General features: G+C 45.4%; 1 protein-coding gene across 2 annotated transcripts in view; it reads left to right on the top strand.

Moving 5' to 3' along the window:
* The window catches only part of GALNT10 (polypeptide N-acetylgalactosaminyltransferase 10), a 212,798-nt gene that overhangs the window by 109,597 nt on the left and 83,550 nt on the right, over positions 1 to 19,651 (top strand). For both annotated transcript variants that reach the window (XM_045791964.2, XM_045791966.2), the window contains exon 4: positions 15,811 to 15,977. In XM_045791964.2, coding sequence (XP_045647920.1) covers positions 15,811 to 15,977 — 167 coding nt within the window. The remainder of the gene's footprint in view (positions 1 to 15,810; positions 15,978 to 19,651) is intronic.

Below are 19,651 nucleotides of genomic sequence, written 5' to 3'. Positions count from 1 at the left end.
GAGCTGATGTGTGGTTTCTGTTCTTTTATCATTTCTGCAGACCAATGCATTTTCTTTTTTTTTTTTTAAGATTTTATTTATTTATTCGACAGAGATAGAGACAGCCAGCGAGAGAGGGAACACAAGCAGGGGGAGTGGGAGAGGAAGAAGCAGGCTCACAACAGAGGAGCCTGATGTGGGGCTCGATCCCATAATGCCGGGATCACGCCCTGAGCCGAAGGCAGACGCTTAACCGCTGCGCCACCCAGGCGCCCAAGACCAGTGCATTTTCTGAATCTTCTAGAAACGGATGCTGTGTTCTCCATGAATAGTAACAATGTCTCCCATTTATCAAGTGCTTGTGTGCCAAGCGTGGAGTTGAGCACTTTACCAGCCTCGTTTTACTTCTTCCAACTTTTAGGTTTTTGCGTGATATTTTTTTCCTTAATGTTTCAACACTGTCTTCTCGTTTACAAAAAAATACACTATTATAACTCTTTGTGATTCCAGCCTCTCTGAAATTGTGTGTATGTCACGGGGATCACTAGCTCCATTTTACAGATGCGCAGGCTGGACCTCAGATGAGCTCAGCCAGCAGAGAGCAAGGAAGACTCAAACCTGGCTCCAAGCATATGCTGTTTCTGCTGCCTCACACACAGACCGAGACCCCTTCCTCGCAGAGAAGGAGGGAGATGTTTTTAAATTCTAATCCTTTGTTGCATGAAGGTTCTTGGACCAGGCATGGCGAGCAGGATTGGTGAGATAGATATAAATAAACACAACCAACAGATGACTCAGGTTGTGTTTCACTCACCACGCTGAAGCTAATACATGCTTGTCCAGGAGCAGACAGATAACACTCAGTAAAACTGGTTACAGACATGGGTTTGATCTCTCAGTGGTGCTGGCCTTCAAAGGGTTTAAGGAAAACGAGAATGATGACTGTGAGTTAAGGTGACGATCAGTTCTCTCCCTTCATCAAGATGGCATCCAGAGCAGTGTGGTGCTAAGACCAGCAGAGCAGCTCCACGGAGCTAAATAGCACAGGGAAGCCTGGGTGGCTCAGTTGGTTAAGCGTCTGCCTTCAGCTCAGGTCACGATGCCGGGGTCCTGGGATCAAGCCCCACGGCGGGCTCCTTGCTCAGCGGCGAGCCTGTTTCTGCCTCTCCTCCCCACTTGTGCACTCTCTCTCTCTTGCTTTCTTGCTCTCTTTCTCTCTCTGTCTCTCAAATAAATAAATAAACCTTTAAAAATAAATAAATAGAATAAGACATCATTCACTCCTGATTGTAAACCTGCTCCACACCTTTCTTGGGGGGAAAATCAGTAGTATTCCCACCACCACCACCCACCTCCAATCCTAAACCTGCCCAGGTAGTGAATGCTAACAGTTTAGCTCTCTGTAGTTTTTTTTTCCCTTTGTTTATGCAACATAAATGAAGGGGTTCATTTTTTGTTTGGGGGTTTAAGGGTCTTTTTTACAAAAATGTGGTTGTACTATACATATTTTATTCTACAAGTAGCTTTTTTTACTTATTATTTGATGGTCATGTTTCCAAGACATTTCTAACAGCCGTGTAATATTCCATAAGAATCTAACCTATGTAACCATTACTCTGTTGATGGGCATACAGATTGTTTCTTCCAGTTCTCTGTCTCTAGACACAGGAGGCAACAATATCCTTGAACACATATCTTTACATTTTTGCTTTTTCTTTTTTCCTCTTTCATGAATCATCAAGAATCTTGTTATTGAAGCCCATTTCCCCCTAATGATGTTTGCCTGGCAGTTGGCATTTACCCGGGATCTGAAGTGTGGTCCTTCTGATGGTTATTTCCTGCTGCTTGTTCTGGGTACCTTGACCTTACATTCCGTATCGATTAACCAGAGTTCTTCCCGCTGTCAGCCTGTGTTGAAAGTTGGAGCACGTGGACTACGTGGCGTGTTCCATCTGTGGGAGGACCAGCTTTGTCATGTGGGACAGCTGTGTAAAGAAACCATTGGATTTTTCTGTGTGCTTTTAAAAATTTATTTGTTGTTTTCATAACTGTCTTAAAACTAGATATGGTCTGAACGTAGGGCTTTCCAAAATGTGAGTTCAAAAGGGAAGCAAAAGATAGCACAGACCAAGATGCTTGCAAATATTGCTTGTATCTGAAGGCTGGTGTGGGTTAGGGGCTGCCACACTGGTGATGAATGGACGGTGCAGGGTGCGTAAGTAGTAATAATAAACCTTTGCGATTCTCCGAGCTGTCTGTTGAGAAGTGGAAGAGCAGGTGGGTGCAGCTGGCTTCTAGCAAAGCCTCCCTGAATGGAAAAGGACCTTCATAAAGACGTCAGCCTTGGCACATGTTGTCACACTAATCTTCTGGCTCGTCTGATTCCAGCCAGACTGTTAAGAGAGAGCCAGCACCTATCCCATCCCCCAGAGAGGTGTGGAGAAGGGCTGGGAGCCAAGCCCCAGCTGAGGAGGGAAGGCTTGCTGTTGGGTTGTGTCAGGAGAGGGCGCAGATCTGCATCTGGAGGGAGGATGGGGGGACAGAAGTTTTTCACACTCTGCCCACTAAGACCCAGTTTCTTCCTTTTGTTCCAGAGCCTGGAGCTATTTATAACTTCCTCTTAGCTTCTTGGTGTCTCCAGAGCCCATTGGACATAGTCTTACTGAGAACGTTTTATTATAAGAGACTGTCCTTTATACAAAATAGAGAGGGAAAAACACTAGAATACTGAACCTAAGCCATTTACTGGAAAATGACCTACACTGTGGCCTCTGGCAGGTGGAAACTCACATTTATGAGCCAGATGCTATACCAGGTGTATTCACCTGTGGTATCTCTTTCATTCCTTGTGACAGCCTCAGTAGGAAGGAATTATATCCCCATTTTAGCCAAGTGGAAACTGGAGGCTTAGGTTCCCAAGGTGACCCCTACTAAATGACAGATGTGGGATTTGGACCCAGATCTAGGGTCTCTTCAGCCCGTGCGACTTCCCTTACACACCTGCTGTTGCCACTTCAGGAAGTACCCTTTCTCATGAGCTACTATTTGAGATAATCGGTATGTCATCTCACTCTGTGACTCTGGGAGGGTCCCTCCCCATTCTGGGCCTCCGTTTCCTCATCTGTAAAATCAGGAGTGCAAACAAGGTGACCTTCAGGCCCTTCCGGCCTTCCTATTCAGTGATTCTCATTGGCTTTTCATGTTGAAGCTATGCAGTAGTTGGCCTTCCTCCTCAACCCAAAGAGATCCTGGCTTCTGCCTCCCCCCAAGACACACAAACCAACTCCCAAAGGCCCATCCGGTCAGTGGGAAACCCAAAACTAGCATCTGTTTGGCAGAGGAGGGTCTGTTGATTGGACTCCCATGAGAAGGTGCTAAAATGGTGCCCCCATTTCTAGAAGAAGATTGTTTATCTAAGAGTACAAACACTGAGAGCTTTAAACAACAGAGTCACTCCCCAAGGATTTTTTCAAATGATCATTCCCTTACAAAAACACATACAACTCACCCTTATATTCACTGAAGAACAATTCGCTATATAGTGTATAGAGCACGGTGGTGGTAAAACCCCATGGGTCGCGGATAATTGCTCATGATGCCATGGTGGCCCAGTGGGCACAGGATTGGTAGGGCATCACTAATCATGTGAAACATACAGTGTGCCCCAGCAGCCTCAAGTGTCCATGACCTGAAAGTCCCAATTTCCATATTAGCGTTATTTCTGGAGTTTAGAAATCTTAATTCTGTAAGGGTCTAATCTTTTCAAATTAATTTTTAAAAAAATAAGAACACTTCATCCAGCTCAAGTATGACTTTTGGATGCTTGTTTTGTTTTTCTTTTCTGAGAATGGACTTGGGAATAGGATGGACTTCTTGGCCACAAGGTTACTTTAACTGATGGGGCAATCTCCTGCAAGGAGGCAGGGCCAATGAAGGGAAAAGGGAATGTAGCTAGTTGGAATGTGGGAAAAGCCAGCAAGGCTCTCGGGGAGGAGGAGGTGGAGCCAAGGCATGGCCAAGCCTCCCAGTGCCTGAAATGGGAAGATCTTTCCAAGTCTCACTACCAGAGTCTCTTATAACCCTCTCAACAGCAGAAATGTCTAGGATCCATCAGTCAGGAGGTCTTGGCTCTTCTCTGTATAGCTCTATGTCTGCTTCCCTCATTAACTCTGGACTCCCTTTCCATACATCAAGGTGCATCTCCAAGAAAGAGAAAGAAATTGATTGGCCTGGCACCCATTTAGGCACATTTCGTGCTAGACTCTTGACCACTGGCAAGTTGATGCATTGGCTGTCCTTGGGTCAGGGCTCTGCCCCTACGCAGCACCATCATCATGGCCAAGGAAGTGTGGTCATGGGGCCCACCCAGGACTCCTTCCTCAGCCTTCCTCAGGCATAGAAGGCCTGGCCAAGGGGGGGATACCACGATTGACCTGATCAGCACAGATGTTTCTTTTTGGACCAAGATGGCACTTGATGCACCCTTATGTTTGCAGAGCTTCAAGATGTTCCTCTCCTATTCACTTCTCAGCTCATACCTGCAAATCCATTTTCTTTTAAAGATTTTATTTATTTGAGAGAGAGCTTGAGTGAGCACGAGCAGAAGGAAGGGGCAGAGGGAGAGGGAAAAGCAGACTCCCTACCAAGCAGGGAGCCCAACGCAGGCCTCAGTCCCAGGACCCTGAGATCATGACCTGAGCCAAAGGCAGATGCTTAACCAACTGAGCCACCCAGGTGCCCTGCAAGTCCATTTTAAAAAGGAGGAAACAGGCCCATTTTTAAAAAGGAAGAAACTGGGGTGCTTGGGTGGCTCAGTCGTTAAGTGTCTGCCTTCAGCTCAGGTCATGGTCCCAGGGTCCTGGGATTGAGCCCCGCATCGGGCTCCCTGCTCAGCGGGGAGTCTGCTTCTCCCTCTCCAGCTGCCCCTGATTGTGCTCTCTCTCTGTCAAATAAATACATAAAATCTTTAAAAAAAAAAAAAAAAGGAAGAACCTGAGGCTCACAGAGGTTTGGTAACTTGCCAAAGGTTATGCAACTCGTAGTTGGTCTTTTCGGCTCCACGTCCACACAAACTACTTCTGATAAATGTAAACAAACATTGAAAGGGCATGAACGAGCAGACTGAAAGCATCCACATTCCTACTAGCGGTAGTTTTTATGCTGAAGTTCATCAAAACCCCCAGAGACCCACTTCTCTCGGCTGCACGGTCCAGCTGCCCACAGACCTGCCAAAGCCCCCGGGTAGCACTTGGAACATGACAGCAGACACCAGCTCCTTGAAACTCTGTATGATTCAGATTTATTCTTTACATCCGGTTTCCAAAGGCTTTCCTCTTTGTGTTGTGTCTAAACTGAAGAGCCAGCCCCAGCAACCAGTCCAGTAGCCACTGGCCATGTGAGCTGGGATCTCCATGCAGCCTCTGTAAGCCTCACCTCCATACTTGGAAAACAAAAGGGTTGAACTAGGCCCTTCCTACTCCAGTCCAGCCCAGCCCAGCAACCATTAATCACCTCCTCCCTGTTGGCAAGGCGCAGGGCTGGGCGCAAGGCTACACGACTCATAATACCTTCATGCTTTGTCTTTCTAGGCCATTTTCATTCTGCTCTCTCCTCACAGCCACATGCAGGGAGGCAGGAAAAATTATCATAATTTGTTACTGCTTATTTATTTGTCTCCCCCCCCCATTCAACTCTGTATCCCTTAGGGACAGTGACTCGTTCCTCACCAGTGTAATCCCAGGGTTTAGCATAGTATCTGTCACATAGGTGCTCAGTAAACATTTCTTTTTTTTTTTTTTTAAGATTTTATTTATTTATTTGACAGAGATAGAGACAGCCAGCTAGAGAGGGAACACAAGCAGGGGGAGTGGGAGAGGAAGAAGCAGGCTCATAGCGGAGGAGCCTGATGTGGGGCTCGATCCCGTAACGCCAGGATCACGCCCTGAGCCGAAGGCAGACGCTCAACCGCTGTGCCACCCAGGCGCCCCTCAGTAAACATTTCTTGAATACATGCGTGATTGAGGGAGTGAGCAAATGAGAATGTTTTGAGCCGTGAGCTGGCTAAAGCCTGAGGTACCAAGAATGGGATGCATGTCTACAAGAGCGAAAATCTTATTCAGGCCTTACTAAAGCCCTGTGCCTTTCTCTGGAATGTCCATCCCTGATTCCAAGAGAATTGAAATCAGGAGCATTCTTTTGCTGTGAGTTCCTCTCCACATTTACCCATCTCCAAGGACAGAGCTAGCCACTCCCTCCATCTGGCTGTTTTAAATGTACAGTCTCACCTAGTTATCCTGACATTCTCGTGGTATTACCATCCCCATTTCACAAATAAGAAACTGAGGCTCAGCAAGGGTGGAATCCTACCCCTGGGTGTCATGGCTACAGAATGGCAGAGTCAGGATTTGAGCTCGGTCGAGAGCACTTTTTGCTCCCTTAGACACATACAACATCAGGTTTGTTCAATTGACTTGCATTTCCGCTGGGTCTGTGGATAGTGTCCTATGCTAGCGAATTAAATGTCTTTTATAATTCCCTTCAAAATGATTGGATTGTTCTATTCAAAGTTGACTGGGAGAGATTTTTGAAATGCTTTCCTTTGATTTTGACTTCCTTTCATATTCTAGTGCTCCAGCATTAAACCCTGAGGGGGCATCTTAAGGGCCAGTATATTAGATCTGTCTTTGTGTCCCAAGAGCTCAGAATCCTTCAGGGAAAATTAAATTGGGGGCTGCTTAGCCACAGATGGGCTCAGTTATCTCCCAGTCGTCCCACTGCCTCCCATCCTCACAATGGCCCTCGGCCCAGCCCCTTTTTCCCAGTCAATGATGAGCAGAATTCTGCAGTGGTAGACAGAGGCTGCCCTCTGCAGATCAGAGGTGACCTGGGGGACTATTTCTGCCTCTGTCCTTCAGAAGCCATCCTTAGTTCCAAAACAGATTCATTTGATTGAGAGGGCTTAGAGATGATCCAGTTATAACAACAAGGATTCTTTTAGTGACGAGTGACAGAGACCTAACTCAGACTGACTTAAGAAAACGTATTGACTCACGTAACTGAAAAGGCCAGGAGCAGAGCTTGGCTTCAGCTATAGCTGGATCCGAGTCCCTAAACGATGCCAGTAGGAACCTCTCTCCAACTCTTGGCTCTATTTTCTACTCCGTTAAATGCATTTTAAGAGAGGGAACACACATGGTGGCCCCAAACAGACCAGACTTATATCCTCCCATGTTCAATTTCAGCAGAAAAGAGCCGGTCTCTCTCTTAGCCAAGATGTACTCTGATTTACAGGTGCCCATCCCCGCACTGTCACTGTGGTTGGAGAGATGCAGTGTTCTGATTGGCTGAGCCAGGCTCCCTTGCCCACCCTCACGGCAAGGCAAGGACCTCCCCCTGAACCCTACAGAATTGAGGGGTGGAAGATTACTCAAGGAAAATCAGGATGCTGTTACCAAAGAAGGAGAAAGAATACAGAACAGGTGCCTGAGACTTGATAATTGCATCTCTCCAGTTCCCTTATTAGCATGAGGGGAACCTGAGATCCAGCAAGAAGAGAGGGGGCTTGGATTGTTGGATGGCAGAGCAGAAACTAGAAGCCAGGGTGTCAGACTCCTACTTAGTTCCCTCAGTTTTTGTCTTTTATCTCTTCATTCTTCTTTTTGCCTGTACAGTTAATATCATTGCTACATTATCCATATGAAAGTATTAACATGTATAAAGGGCAGATGGGTTCCAGTCCAGGCTCTTGCCCTCACCAGCTGTTTGACCTCCGGCAAGTTACTTAGCTTTTCTGTGCTTGGTTGCCTCCTCTTTGTAATGGGAGTAATGATAGTCTCTACCTCGAAAGAGACGAAATAAATGAATAAAATAAATAAAATAAAATAAATGAAACAAAATGACTTTGTGCATATAAAGTGCTTAGAACAATGCCTGACAAATGGAGATCCTTAACAGATATTTTCTGTTGTCATCATTTTCATCTTCCACCTTATTTTTAACTGCTTATCAGTATTCCCTAGTTTGAGACATTCATCATGTATTTAATCTTTCCCTGTTGATGCACGTTCACTTTGTTTCTCCTCTTTTTGCTGTTTCACAGTGGGTCAGGGAACACCGCCAGCCATGCCCGTTGTCCTCACACTGTGCATGTGTAACTGGGGGTAGGACCCCGTCAGACTGCAAACCAGGTGATGACAGATGTGCCTGTGCAAGGGACAGGCTGTTTTTCACTCAGGTCTATCTGTAAGCACTGAAATCTTTTGTGGTGCCATTGGGACCAGAAATCTTGAGGCGAGAGGGCATCACCATCAAGTGGGTTTGCCGTGTGCCATGTCATAGAAACAAATACATTTTCAGAGAAGCGTGCAGAAGAAGACAGTCCCTAAATGTTTAGCAGAGGTCAGCCCCAAGTGTCAGGATGTTGCTGTTGTTACCAGTTGTTCATTAGCCTTTCTGTGCTTTTTAGACTTTTATCCCTGAGCAGTTACCACTTTTGTCATCAAGAAAAACACTGTGGTATTTTTTTATTCAAGTATAATTAGCATACAGTGTTACATTAGTTCCAGGTGCACAACGTAGTGATTTAACAATTCTTTACATGACTCGGTGCTCATCACGGTAAGCGTACTCTTAATCCCCATCACCTATTCACCCGTCCCCACCCACCTCCCCTTTGGTAACCATCAGTTTGTTTTCTATTGTTCAGAGTCTGTTCTTTGTTTGTCTCTTTTTATTTTTGTTGGTTTTATTTTTTAAATCCCACGTATGAATGAAAATATATGGTATCTGTGTTTCTCTGACTTGTTTCACTCAGCATTATACCCTCTGGGTCCATCCCTGTTGTTGCAAATGGCAAGATTTCATTCTTTATTGTGGCTGAATGATATTCCATTGTCTGTCAGTGGACACTTGGGCTGCTTCCATATCTTGGCTTTTGTAGATAATGCTGCAGTAAACATGGGGGGGGCATATATCTTTTCGAATTAGTGTTTTTGTTTTCTTTGGGTAATCACTCAGTAGTGGAATTACCAGATCCTATAGTAATTCTATTTTTAGTTTTTGGGGGAACCTCTGTGCTGTTTTCCAGAGTGGTTGCACCAGTTTGCATTCCCGCCAGCAAAGCAAGAGGGTTCCTTTTTCCCCACATCCTTGCCAGCACTTGTTATTCCTTGTGTTTTCTGTTTCAGCCATTCCAGCAGGTGTGAATTGATGTTCGACATCAGTAATCAGGGAAATGCAAACTAAAACCACCATTAGATATCATTTTACACCTGTTAGAATGGCTAAAATAAGTGTTATTTTAAACAAATACCAGCTAGATTTGAGTCCTGGATCTAGGTCCTTACCTCTCTGGGCCCTGTTTTCCTTCTGAGGAAAATGGGGTTAGCCCTTCCTGGTTACCCTCCCTCCCTGAGGTTGGTACAGATTAGAGGAGAGAGAACGACAAGTGCTCTGGAAACCATCAGGCACAATGAACCGCTGGAAGGCAAAGTTGTTCCTGTCTGGACATGGCCGAACCCAGGCTCCTTATGTTGGGAATATTGTGCCCTAGTTTCCCTTCCTGGAGACTACATTCTCTATGGCCACTTTCTAAAGGCATCGGGCACAGGGATGCCTCATGCTTATCATACACCAAAGCACTGGGCATAACTCCACCATCCAGTGGTGAAATCTCAAGACACAACATGCAGACGGGTCTTAAAGAGGACTGCTAAGATGGGGGTGTCAGTGCGGGTGGGGGCCTTCTGTTTCCTCCCCGCCATCCCCAGGCCTCCTCTTCCTGCTGGGACCTGAGGCCTCTTGAGAAGAGGACCAACACGGCTTCTTGCACGAGTCCCCCTACAAGAAGGTGGCCTGTGGGCTTGTCTGTGGCACCAAGCTTCCTGCTGGATTCTGGAGAGATTGATTTCAGCATGTCAGACAATTTTGTATTTAAACAGAGAGCCTCTACTAAGCTGGAACCAAACTAATGACTAGTGCCCATGGCAAAAGTCAAAGTGCTGTTGTGTGTTTATTTAGTAAATAAATGAGTGGATGGAGAGAGGACAGAGAAAAAGACTAATCCCCAGGCCCCCTAATAAAGGTACATGTTCAAGGCTATGATCCAAGCTGAGCCTTTCATTTGAGTTCTGAATAATCCGTAATTCCATGATTGAATCAAATTAGAAGTGAATTTAGTCTATTGTGGCATTTTTATTTCCCTTACTACGTGATGGTGTTTGTGTGTCTACTGGCAGGCTGTGGGGCCCAGCCTGGAGTTTGAGAGAGCCAGGCCTCTCTGTGGGGTAGTAGCTCTATTGTATTTCACCCCATGGACTCCAGGCAACTTATTACTGCTAACTGCCCCCCCCCAACCCTGCTTCAATCGAACGAGCCTCCTGTGAAATTGGATGGAAGGCAGGAACCTCTGCAGCAAACTAGATACCGCTGTCTTTCTTGGCCACAGAGGACCCAGCCGAGTCAAGGGAAAGGGATTTTTAAGAAAGAGGTGCTTTCGTTTATTTGCGAAAACCCACATAATGAAGTTGGTGACGGGTGCCCAGAGAAAGCTGGCTGACAGGACCAAAGGGATTAGAGGTGGGGGAAGGGTGGGGGGAAAAGGCCAGAAGAGGGCTGCTGCATGCGCCTGGCTAGAAACCATCCAACCAGATGAGGGAGGAAAACAGGACATGAAGGAAGTCCCACAGTCCCAAGAGGAAAGAGACTGACTTGTCCAGCAGAACTGGACTGGCAGAACTGGGGGGGAGGGTCCTGTCCACACAGCTGGAGCTGAGCTCACTGCCAGACACCAAGGGTTCGTTCCTGTCCCCTCCCCCCACCCCCAGCTTCCCTTGGTGCCTCTAGCAGAGGTAGAATTTGAATCTAAGGAGACTGTAGACCCTGACCCATTTTCCTCTAATGTTTCTTTCTGAAAATTACCAAACATACAGAGAAGTTTTTAAAGAATTGCACATTGAGCACTCATGTTCCCACCACCTAGATTCTGCGGTTCGCATTTCTCTCCCTGCTTTATCACATATCTGTCCATCCCTCTCTCCATCTGTCAATCTATTTTATTTTTTGAGATGTTTCAAAGTAAGTTGCAGAAAGCCCCTGATGCATTTTGACAGTTTAACAATGGACTGCAGTGGCATACAAAAGGAGACATTTTGTTGTTCCACATTTTCTCCAAAAAAACTTCTTACCAGTCTTGTGGAGCTAGCTAGCTCCCTCCCAAAATGTGTTTCACTTATGAGCTGTCAACTTCAAAGGTCTCCAGGGACCTGGGAGGCAATGTAAGGGAATGAAACAGCTCTGGTATAAGGCTGTGGGGAGTGGTAGGAGCTGAGGGGACTCAGAGAGCTCCTGCACCTTGGAGAGGGGTGTCCACTGTCAACTCCAGCCCACTGCTGCCATGTGAGACCCATGAGGATTTTTTGTGAAATCTTCTACTTTTGAAGTGTTTGCAAATAAGGTTTACAGGCTGGGCAAAGGGCATCAAAGATGACTTTTGTGTACGAGTTTTCTGTAGCTGCCTTGGCAGATTACCATAAATTCAGCAGTTTAAACAGCACAAAGTTATTCTTAACAGTTCTGCAAGTCAGAAGTCCAACATGGGTCTCACTGGGCTAAAATCAAGGTGTTGGCCAGGCTGCATTCCCTTCTGAGGGCCCTGGGGGAATCTTGCTTATCTGGGTTGTTGGCAGACTGGTTATGAAAAGTGAAACTCTGTTTTCTTGCTGGCCATCAGCTGAGGATCATTCCCAACTTCTAAAGGCTGCCCACTTTCCTTGGCTTATGACCCCCTTCCTCCATCTTCAAAACCAGTAATGGTGAGTTGAGTCCTCTCACACTTCATTTCTCTACTCCTTCCTTCTTATCTCTCTGACCCAGCCAGAAAGGTTCTCTACCTTTAAGGACACCTGTGGTTACATAGGACCTACTTGGGTAATCCAGGCTCCTCAAACTCATCTCAAGGTTCTTACCCTTAACCACATCTGCAAAGTCCCTCTTGCCATGTAAGGTAACATACTCATAGCTTCTGGGGATTAAGGCTTAGACATCTTTGGGCTGCTAATCTGCCTACCATACCTGGCTTCTGACTGGAGACAAAGTAGACAGCTTTGACATTCCCTCTGGGCCTGCCTGGTCCTCAGGTCCCATCTTCTGGGCCCTGGGAAAATCCCTAATATCTCTAATGAAATGTACCCCACAGACAAAAAGAAGTGAGGGACAAAAGGAATCTCAAGTTATATGTAATCAGAGTGTTAGCAATGATATTAGAATTGCTTTTCTGAAACAATTATATATTGTAGGAAAAAGCAAATAAGTAACAATGTTAAGAACCTAGATTTTTAGCGAAAGAGATAAAATATATAAAACCAGACAAAGACATCACAAGAAAACTATAGACCAATATCCATTTTGAATGTAGATGCAAAAATCCTCAACAAAATACTAGCAGACCGAATTCAGCAATATGTAAGAAGGATTATACACCATGACCAAGTAGGGTTTATCCTAGGAATGCAAGATTGGTTCAACATATGAAAATCAATCAGTGTAAAACACTTTATTAATAGAATAAAAAATGAAACCCATATGATCATTTCAGTAGATGCAGAAAAAGCATTTGACAAAATCCAACACTTTTCCATGATAAAAACATTCAACAAACTAGGAATATAAGGAAACTTCATCAAGTTGATAAAGAACATCTATGAAAAACCCACATTAACATTATATTTATTGGTGAAAGATTGCAAGCTTTTCCTCCTAAGACCAGGATCAAAATAAGGATGTCTGCTCTTGCCACTTCTATTCAACATTGTACTGGAGTTTCTAGACAAAGCAATTAGACAAGAAAAAAATAAAAGAAATAAAATTTCCATCGAGCTTGGAAAAAGTGAAACTGTATTTGCTCACCATGTTGTCTTATATATAGAAAATCTTGAAGAATACACACATACACAAAATTAGTAGAATAAGCTCATTCAGCAAGTTCCAGGATACAAGTTCAATATACAAAAATCAATCATATTTCTATACATTAGTAAGAATAATCTAAAAAGGAAATACATATTTACTGGACATTTCTCCAGAGAAGATATACAAATGGCCAATAAGTATTTGAAAAATATACTCAACATCATTAGTCATTAGGAAAATGCAAATCAAACCAAATGAGATACTACTTCACACCCACTAGAATGGCTATAATTAAAAGGTGGACAATAATGACAGTTGGTCAAATGTGGAGAAATTGGAACACTCATAGGTTGCTAGTGGGAATGTAAAATGTTCTTGCCACTTTGGAAAACAGTTTGGCAGTTCTTCCAAGAGTTAAACATGGAGTTACCATATGGCCCAGTAGTTCTACTCCTTGGTATATACCCAAGAGAACTGAAAACATGTATACACAAAAGCTTATACATGAACATTTGTACCAGCATTATTCATAATAGCCAAAGGGTAGAAACAACTCAAATGTCAATCAGTTGATGAATACATAGATAAAATATGGTATATCTGTGCACTGGAATATTATTCAGCCATAAAATGAATGAAGTCCTGATACTACAACAATGATGAACCTTGAAGACATATTCATTGAAAGAAGCCAGACACAAAAGGCCACATATTATATGATTCCATTTACATAAAATGTCCAGGATAGGAAAACCAGTGGAAACAGAAAGCAAATTTGTAGTTACTAAGGACTGAGGTGAGGGGATAATGGGTAGTCACTGCCAATGGATATGAAGTTTATTTTGGGGGCAATGAAAATGTTCTGGAATTAGATAGTGGTGATGGTTGTACAACTTTGTGAGTATATTAAAAACTACTGAATTATATACTTTAAAGGAATGAATCTTATGTTGAATTTTATGGTATGTGAATTATATCTCAATTTAAAAGGACATACAATATAAAATTTAAGATTCAGTAAAACTCTGTAGTCCTGTCTGTTAAATATAAAACTTCAGCATGAATTCATGGTGTATGTATTAAAATATATTTCTAGCTCTGGAACACCTGGGTAGCTCAGTTGGTTAAGGGTCTGCCTTCAGCTCAAGTCATGATCTCAGGGTCCTGGGATTGAGCCCTGTGTAGTGAGCAGGGAGCCTGCTTGTCTCCCGGGCCCTCCCCCTTCTTGTGCTTTCTCTCTCTCTGTCTCTCTTTCTCTCAAATAAATAAAATCTTTTAAAAAAATAAATAAATAAAATAAAGCATTTCTAGCTCTGACCACTGTAAAGGCATAGAAACCATAATCAAGCCAGTAGTAATGAATGTCCTCAGCGCCCATATTACAGTATCCAGATGGTGATCTTGATGTCAATCAGGAGCCAGGGTTTATTGGCAGAATGGCTGATCCAGGTTGGGGCAGAAAGTGTACAAGTGAAGCCTGGAGAATCTTTTGTAATCTTTTATCAGGAAGCAGGGAAGTTATCAGTACTCTGTGGTCATATCCAAAGGACTAGGAGCCAACTTGAGAAGACTCTCTTGGGCTCAAGATGGTATTATTTGGGAACCAATAAGAATAATAATATTTATACTTAACTGAAACATATCAATTATGTGAAAATTTATGAGTTCATAATGAAAACAAATAATCAGCCATCTTTGAAACATGGTAGGGAACCAAGTCATTCTTTGAAAACTGATAATCAAGAATATGTCATATCTTTCCTGTACTTTTCCTGTACTTTCCTGTACCTCAACCAAATAGTTGATGTGGTAATTTTTCTTCATTATAGTATCCCAGCCAGCAAATGAAGAATGATAGAATAAGAGTATCACCATTTTGCAAACCCCTGATGAAATGAAGGATTTAGGCCTTGATTATCAGTGGTCACCAGCATCACAAAAGGAAAGACAACTGGACAGTATGTGTTTCCTGTAGGAGGCTCACACCACTATGAAGAGGTTGCCAGAATATCTCACCAAATTAGTTCAGGCCTCCAGACCTAGCTACCAATTTACAGGAGCCAAAGAGGGGTGGGCAGAGGAACGTGGTCAGAGACACCACAGGAATGCAAGCAGCAAAATGCAGAATGTAGGAAACGCGATAGCGTAAAGGACCCAGTTTCTTCAGCAAACACATTGTAAGGAGAAAAGAGACTTAGAAGTTGCATCGCCTAACAGCAGTACGTGGGCCTCGTCTTGATCCTGATTTAAACAACTGTAAAAAGATAGAAGACATGGGAAACTTGAACACCAGCTAGATATTTGATGATATTAAGGATGAGATTATGTTCATTCTTTTGGGTGTTGCAATGACGTTAAAGGCCCACAGGGGCAGGGCCTCCCACTCGCGGGCTTACCGTGGGACTGGTGTGGAGAGCAGAGGGAAAAATGTGCCCCCTGCCAGCAGAGCCCAGGGAGGGAGAGCAGAGGGGGCTGAGCCAGTGAAGCCCAGTTTGTTCTTCCAAACTCCTGTATAAATGGTTTCTCCTCCGCCAGTGAGTGAGGAGAGAGGCCAGAGCGTTACTGAAGGGCTGTCTTCCACGTGGCATCACGACGATGAGTAACCATGTTCCTGTAGCGACTGAGGCTGGAACAGGTTAGCACGTGGAGGGCACCAAACCCCAGTGCTGCTATCGTTGTTTGTAACTGCTCTTATACAGAGTCAGAGGGTTCTTGTAGACATATCCCTGTCTGCCGTGTGTGCAGGAATCGGGAGGCTAAGTGGAAGGAGGTTCTAAAGTAACTGAGGTGTCCCTGGCTTTCACGCATTCCCTAAAAGCTGGAAAGGAGTGGCATTTGCAGCTAGCCAAAACGTGTGCTTGTGGAGTTCTCTTGGCAAGATGAGAGCTGAACCTGTCGTCTCCTGTCCCCTGTGTCTCCCTCCAGCTGCAACGGCAAACGCTACCTGGAGACGCTCCCCAACACCAGCATCATCATCCCCTTCCACAACGAGGGCTGGTCCTCCCTCCTCCGCACAGTCCACAGCGTGCTGAACCGCTCGCCCCCGGAGCTGATTGCCGAGATTGTGCTGGTTGATGACTTCAGTGATCGAGGTAGGGCCCGCCCCACCCAGCTTCTTGCCCCCCACGCTCCATTCAGTGACTGGCCAAAGGGTGGCAGGTTTTCTTCTCCAGCAGCACCAGCAGATGGGTCTCCATTGGATGATGCTTGCTGTGTGCCTGGCTGTGACCCTGGCCCTGTGCGCAGTATCTCATTTAGTTCTCACAACATCCCATGAAGTCGGTTCTGTTTTTATCCTGTTTGTATCGATGTAGAAGTGCACTGAACTGCAAATAACAGAAACCTCCATAAACAATAGCTCAAACAAGTAAGGGGCTCATTCATTCATTCATTTCATAATAAGATCCAGAATGGGTACAGCTGCCTCAGGCTATTGTCAAGGAACCAGGCTTCTCTGTTCCTGTTTCCTCACCCTCATGGTCACAAAATGGCTGCTATACTCTGGCAAGTCTGCCCTTCAGACAGGAAGAAGGGTAAAGAGAACAAAGCCTCCCTTTTTCAAGATTTTGCCTTCTTATTCAGGAAAGACTTTTGGCCAGAACTCTGACATCCAGGCACCCTATCTGCCAGGATGCCTGGAAATGGAAGTGTTGTGATTTGGGGCCTCTTGAAGAGAGGTAGGGAAGGGAGACGTGCATTAGAGAAAGTGTTGAGTGAGTCCCTCTCCAGCATCTGCCACACCATTCTGCCACAGGGAAGACAGAGCTACAGCTTGCCTGCTCTGAGTGGGCTCGCTGCCTGAACCCGACGGCCACAGTAGTCAGGGCTGTGCTCACCCACTCTTGCCGTCTAGGTACCAACCACAGCAGGGCCCTGTCTCCTCAAGCAGGCCAAGTTCCATCCTGCCTCAGGATCTTCCCCCCGCTGTGCCCTCTGCCCGCACATGCTCTTGCCAGCTCTTCCCACAGCTGGCTCCTCTCACGCCGTCCTCAGTCAGGGGCTCCCCCGGCACCGCTCACTCTTCTCTGTGTATAGTTGCATAGTTGCGTGGCTGTTTGTTGGCCTGTTTATTGTCAGTCCTCCTCACTAGATCATTTGTGCTCTAGAGCAGGGGTTCCATAACTGTGTGTGACTTGGTGAATGCATGAACAAGGAGGGAGGGCGGAAGGAAATATGTGGCAGACACACACACACACAGCCACACGAGCAGCAGGGTTGTCTTCAACCACTGGGACAGCCGTGGCCGGGGAAGACACAGACATCCCTTCCATGGCTGGTGCCAGCCTGCGTCTTTGTGCTCAGCCTCAGGTCCCTGTCCCTTGTGTTCTGAAGCACCAGCTGTCCTGGGGTGGACCCCACACCACGTGGCAGGATCCCTCTCTGAGTGTCATGGCGCATGAGTCCTCCAGAGGTAGAATAAACCACACATCAGCTGGATTAGAAACAAGTGTTCCTCCCTGCTCAGTTAGAAAAGAATCGCAAGACCATCTAGGCTGCTGGCTTTCAGTGTGCCTCTCAGAGCAGTCAGGGCCCAGGGATGCCTCAGGAAGCACTGTGAGCAGCAGGGTGAATGTCGCCAGTGCAGGGGGGTTCAGCTCCCTCTCCTGGCATGGTCTGTATTTGGTTTCTGAAAAGGTGTTCACTAAGAGGAGGTGCACTGCTTAAAAATGTGTGATAATCACAGATATCATTCAGCCTGCTCATTTGACAGGTGGGAAACCCGAGGAGTAGTGGACAGGCTTCACTACAGCGCACAGCTGGCTGGTTGTAGAGGAGGGACGAGAAGCCGGTCTCTGGCCTCCCGGGGCAGCCTGTCCCTCCTCACATCAGCTGGTTATGAGAAACATCTGCAGAAGTGCAGTATTCTTTTCTATCCCCAAGACACTTCTCAATAAATTACTTCTCCATTGTATTAAAGAACAGAGTTCTTGCTAAAAAGAGCTCATTATCAAACACATCCAATCCTGGGCTATAATGGTTTGCACCTCTAATATCCCAATTTCCTCAGTGATAAAAATAACATGACACACCCACCCCCCAATAATAAAAGAATGTGGCAGTCTTGAGAAAGAAGAGGTAAATTTCCTAAGAATGACATTTTCCAAGTGCATCTCTTTCTCTAGAGAGCAAAAATATTGATCCAATGTGGTGCCATTGCCAGACCCTAATAAGATAGGGAAGAGAAGAGATACTATCCCATTTCCCAGATGAGAGTGACAACTAAGGCCCCTAATTGTTGCCCCTTTTTCTCAATGAATCAGGCGTGCAACCCAGAGGCCGGCCACCTCTTACCTCATGCCCCTCAGTCCTGCACAGCAGCTGTCAGATTTCACAACCTGCATTTTTCAGAAAAGCAATCATTATTCTGGTTTCGAGAAGGAATTCTTAAGGCAGCTTTGGAAGAAAACTTAGTCAGCAGTGATTGTTTTAAAAATGAGATCTGGGAGAAACAATTTCAGAACTATGGAGAGGCCTGTCCAAAGTACAGCAAATATGGGCCATCATAAAAGACAGATTTCTCTGGGCCATGTGAGCAGAGGCAGTGCTCAGAGTTGAAATTCATAGATGCTAACTATAGGCTCGATTGGCACTGCCCAGCAGAAGGCATTTTCCTCTGAAATGAGTCTCCTCCAGGCTCCTCAGGGCAACTAATTGTAATTCAGCTAAGGGTTGAGACCTCGGGTAGGAGACAAAATTGGAGCAGATGAATGCTTGAAATAAGATCCAGAGCTTTGTGTAGGCAGCGCTGGGGACTAGACTGGAGGCTGATGCTGACCCCAGAATAATCCTGGCCTTGCCTGCAAATAGAGCACTGCAGAGTTTTCCAGGGGTGTCCAAAAGCTCTTCAAATGTGTGAGCTTTGCTTGAGGATTAGGAGGACAGAGAGGTGTTTTTGCACTAGTGGGAGAGAGAGATGGGGGTATGGAGGAGCAGACCTGCCTCCAGGTTGCACTGGCCGGATGGGAGATTTTTATTAGAAGAAACAAGAGAGGCCTTTGTTCATTTGGGTTTTTTTCTATTCCTTTTCTCCTTCTCCTCCCCACTTTCAAATAGTGTTGGTTTTGCAGAAAAATAGGATATGTAGTAATGGAAAGGGTTATTGTCCTTGGCTGAGCGGTGATGGGCTCCCTGGAATGATGAGGTACAGAAATGAAAGGCTCTGGTGTGATCTCATTAACGGTATTCTCCCCAGCTCAACTCACCATCAGGGAACAAACAAACACGTGCAGAGGGAACGGTCCCTAGAAGGAACTCTTAAGTAAGTGTTTTCAGAGCTACTGGTGGATCGTCAGCAGTGATTGGTACTGGGGGGATTATGGACATTGCTGGACCCACTGACTCACACAGGAGAGACCCTCACCAATGAAGCCAGAGTCAGGTCCTCTTTCCACGATGGGCTTATTAATTCTGACGTGCACTCTCAATACCACGCCAGTCATGGGGACCCATCAAGGACATCTATTTCGCCCTGTCCTGACCTGCATTTCAACATACCGCTCTTGTCACTGCCCCTGAGCATACGGGTCTGTTCCTCTCTCAGCCTCCATCTGCTTCCAGGGCCCCACAACTATTGGGGTGGCCATTCCCTACTTGCACCATACAGTTTCAGTTCTTTCACCCTGAGATTTGTTCTGCGTATTTTGTTTTTCTCTACACTTGTCCTGATTTAATTCATATTTGTTTATTCAACAAATTTCATGAATTGATTGTACTGGATGCTGTACTAGGTGCTGGGGAGGCAACAGGACTAAGACGGACTTCCTCA

Source organism: Ursus americanus, chromosome 15, assembly GCF_024610735.1.
Source record: "Ursus americanus isolate L20-20 chromosome 15, mUrsAme1.1.p, whole genome shotgun sequence".
In the NCBI taxonomy this organism is placed as follows: Eukaryota; Metazoa; Chordata; class Mammalia; order Carnivora; family Ursidae; genus Ursus; species Ursus americanus.
Note: the sequence above shows the minus strand (reverse complement) of the source record. Positions and strands in the feature narration are given on the sequence as shown.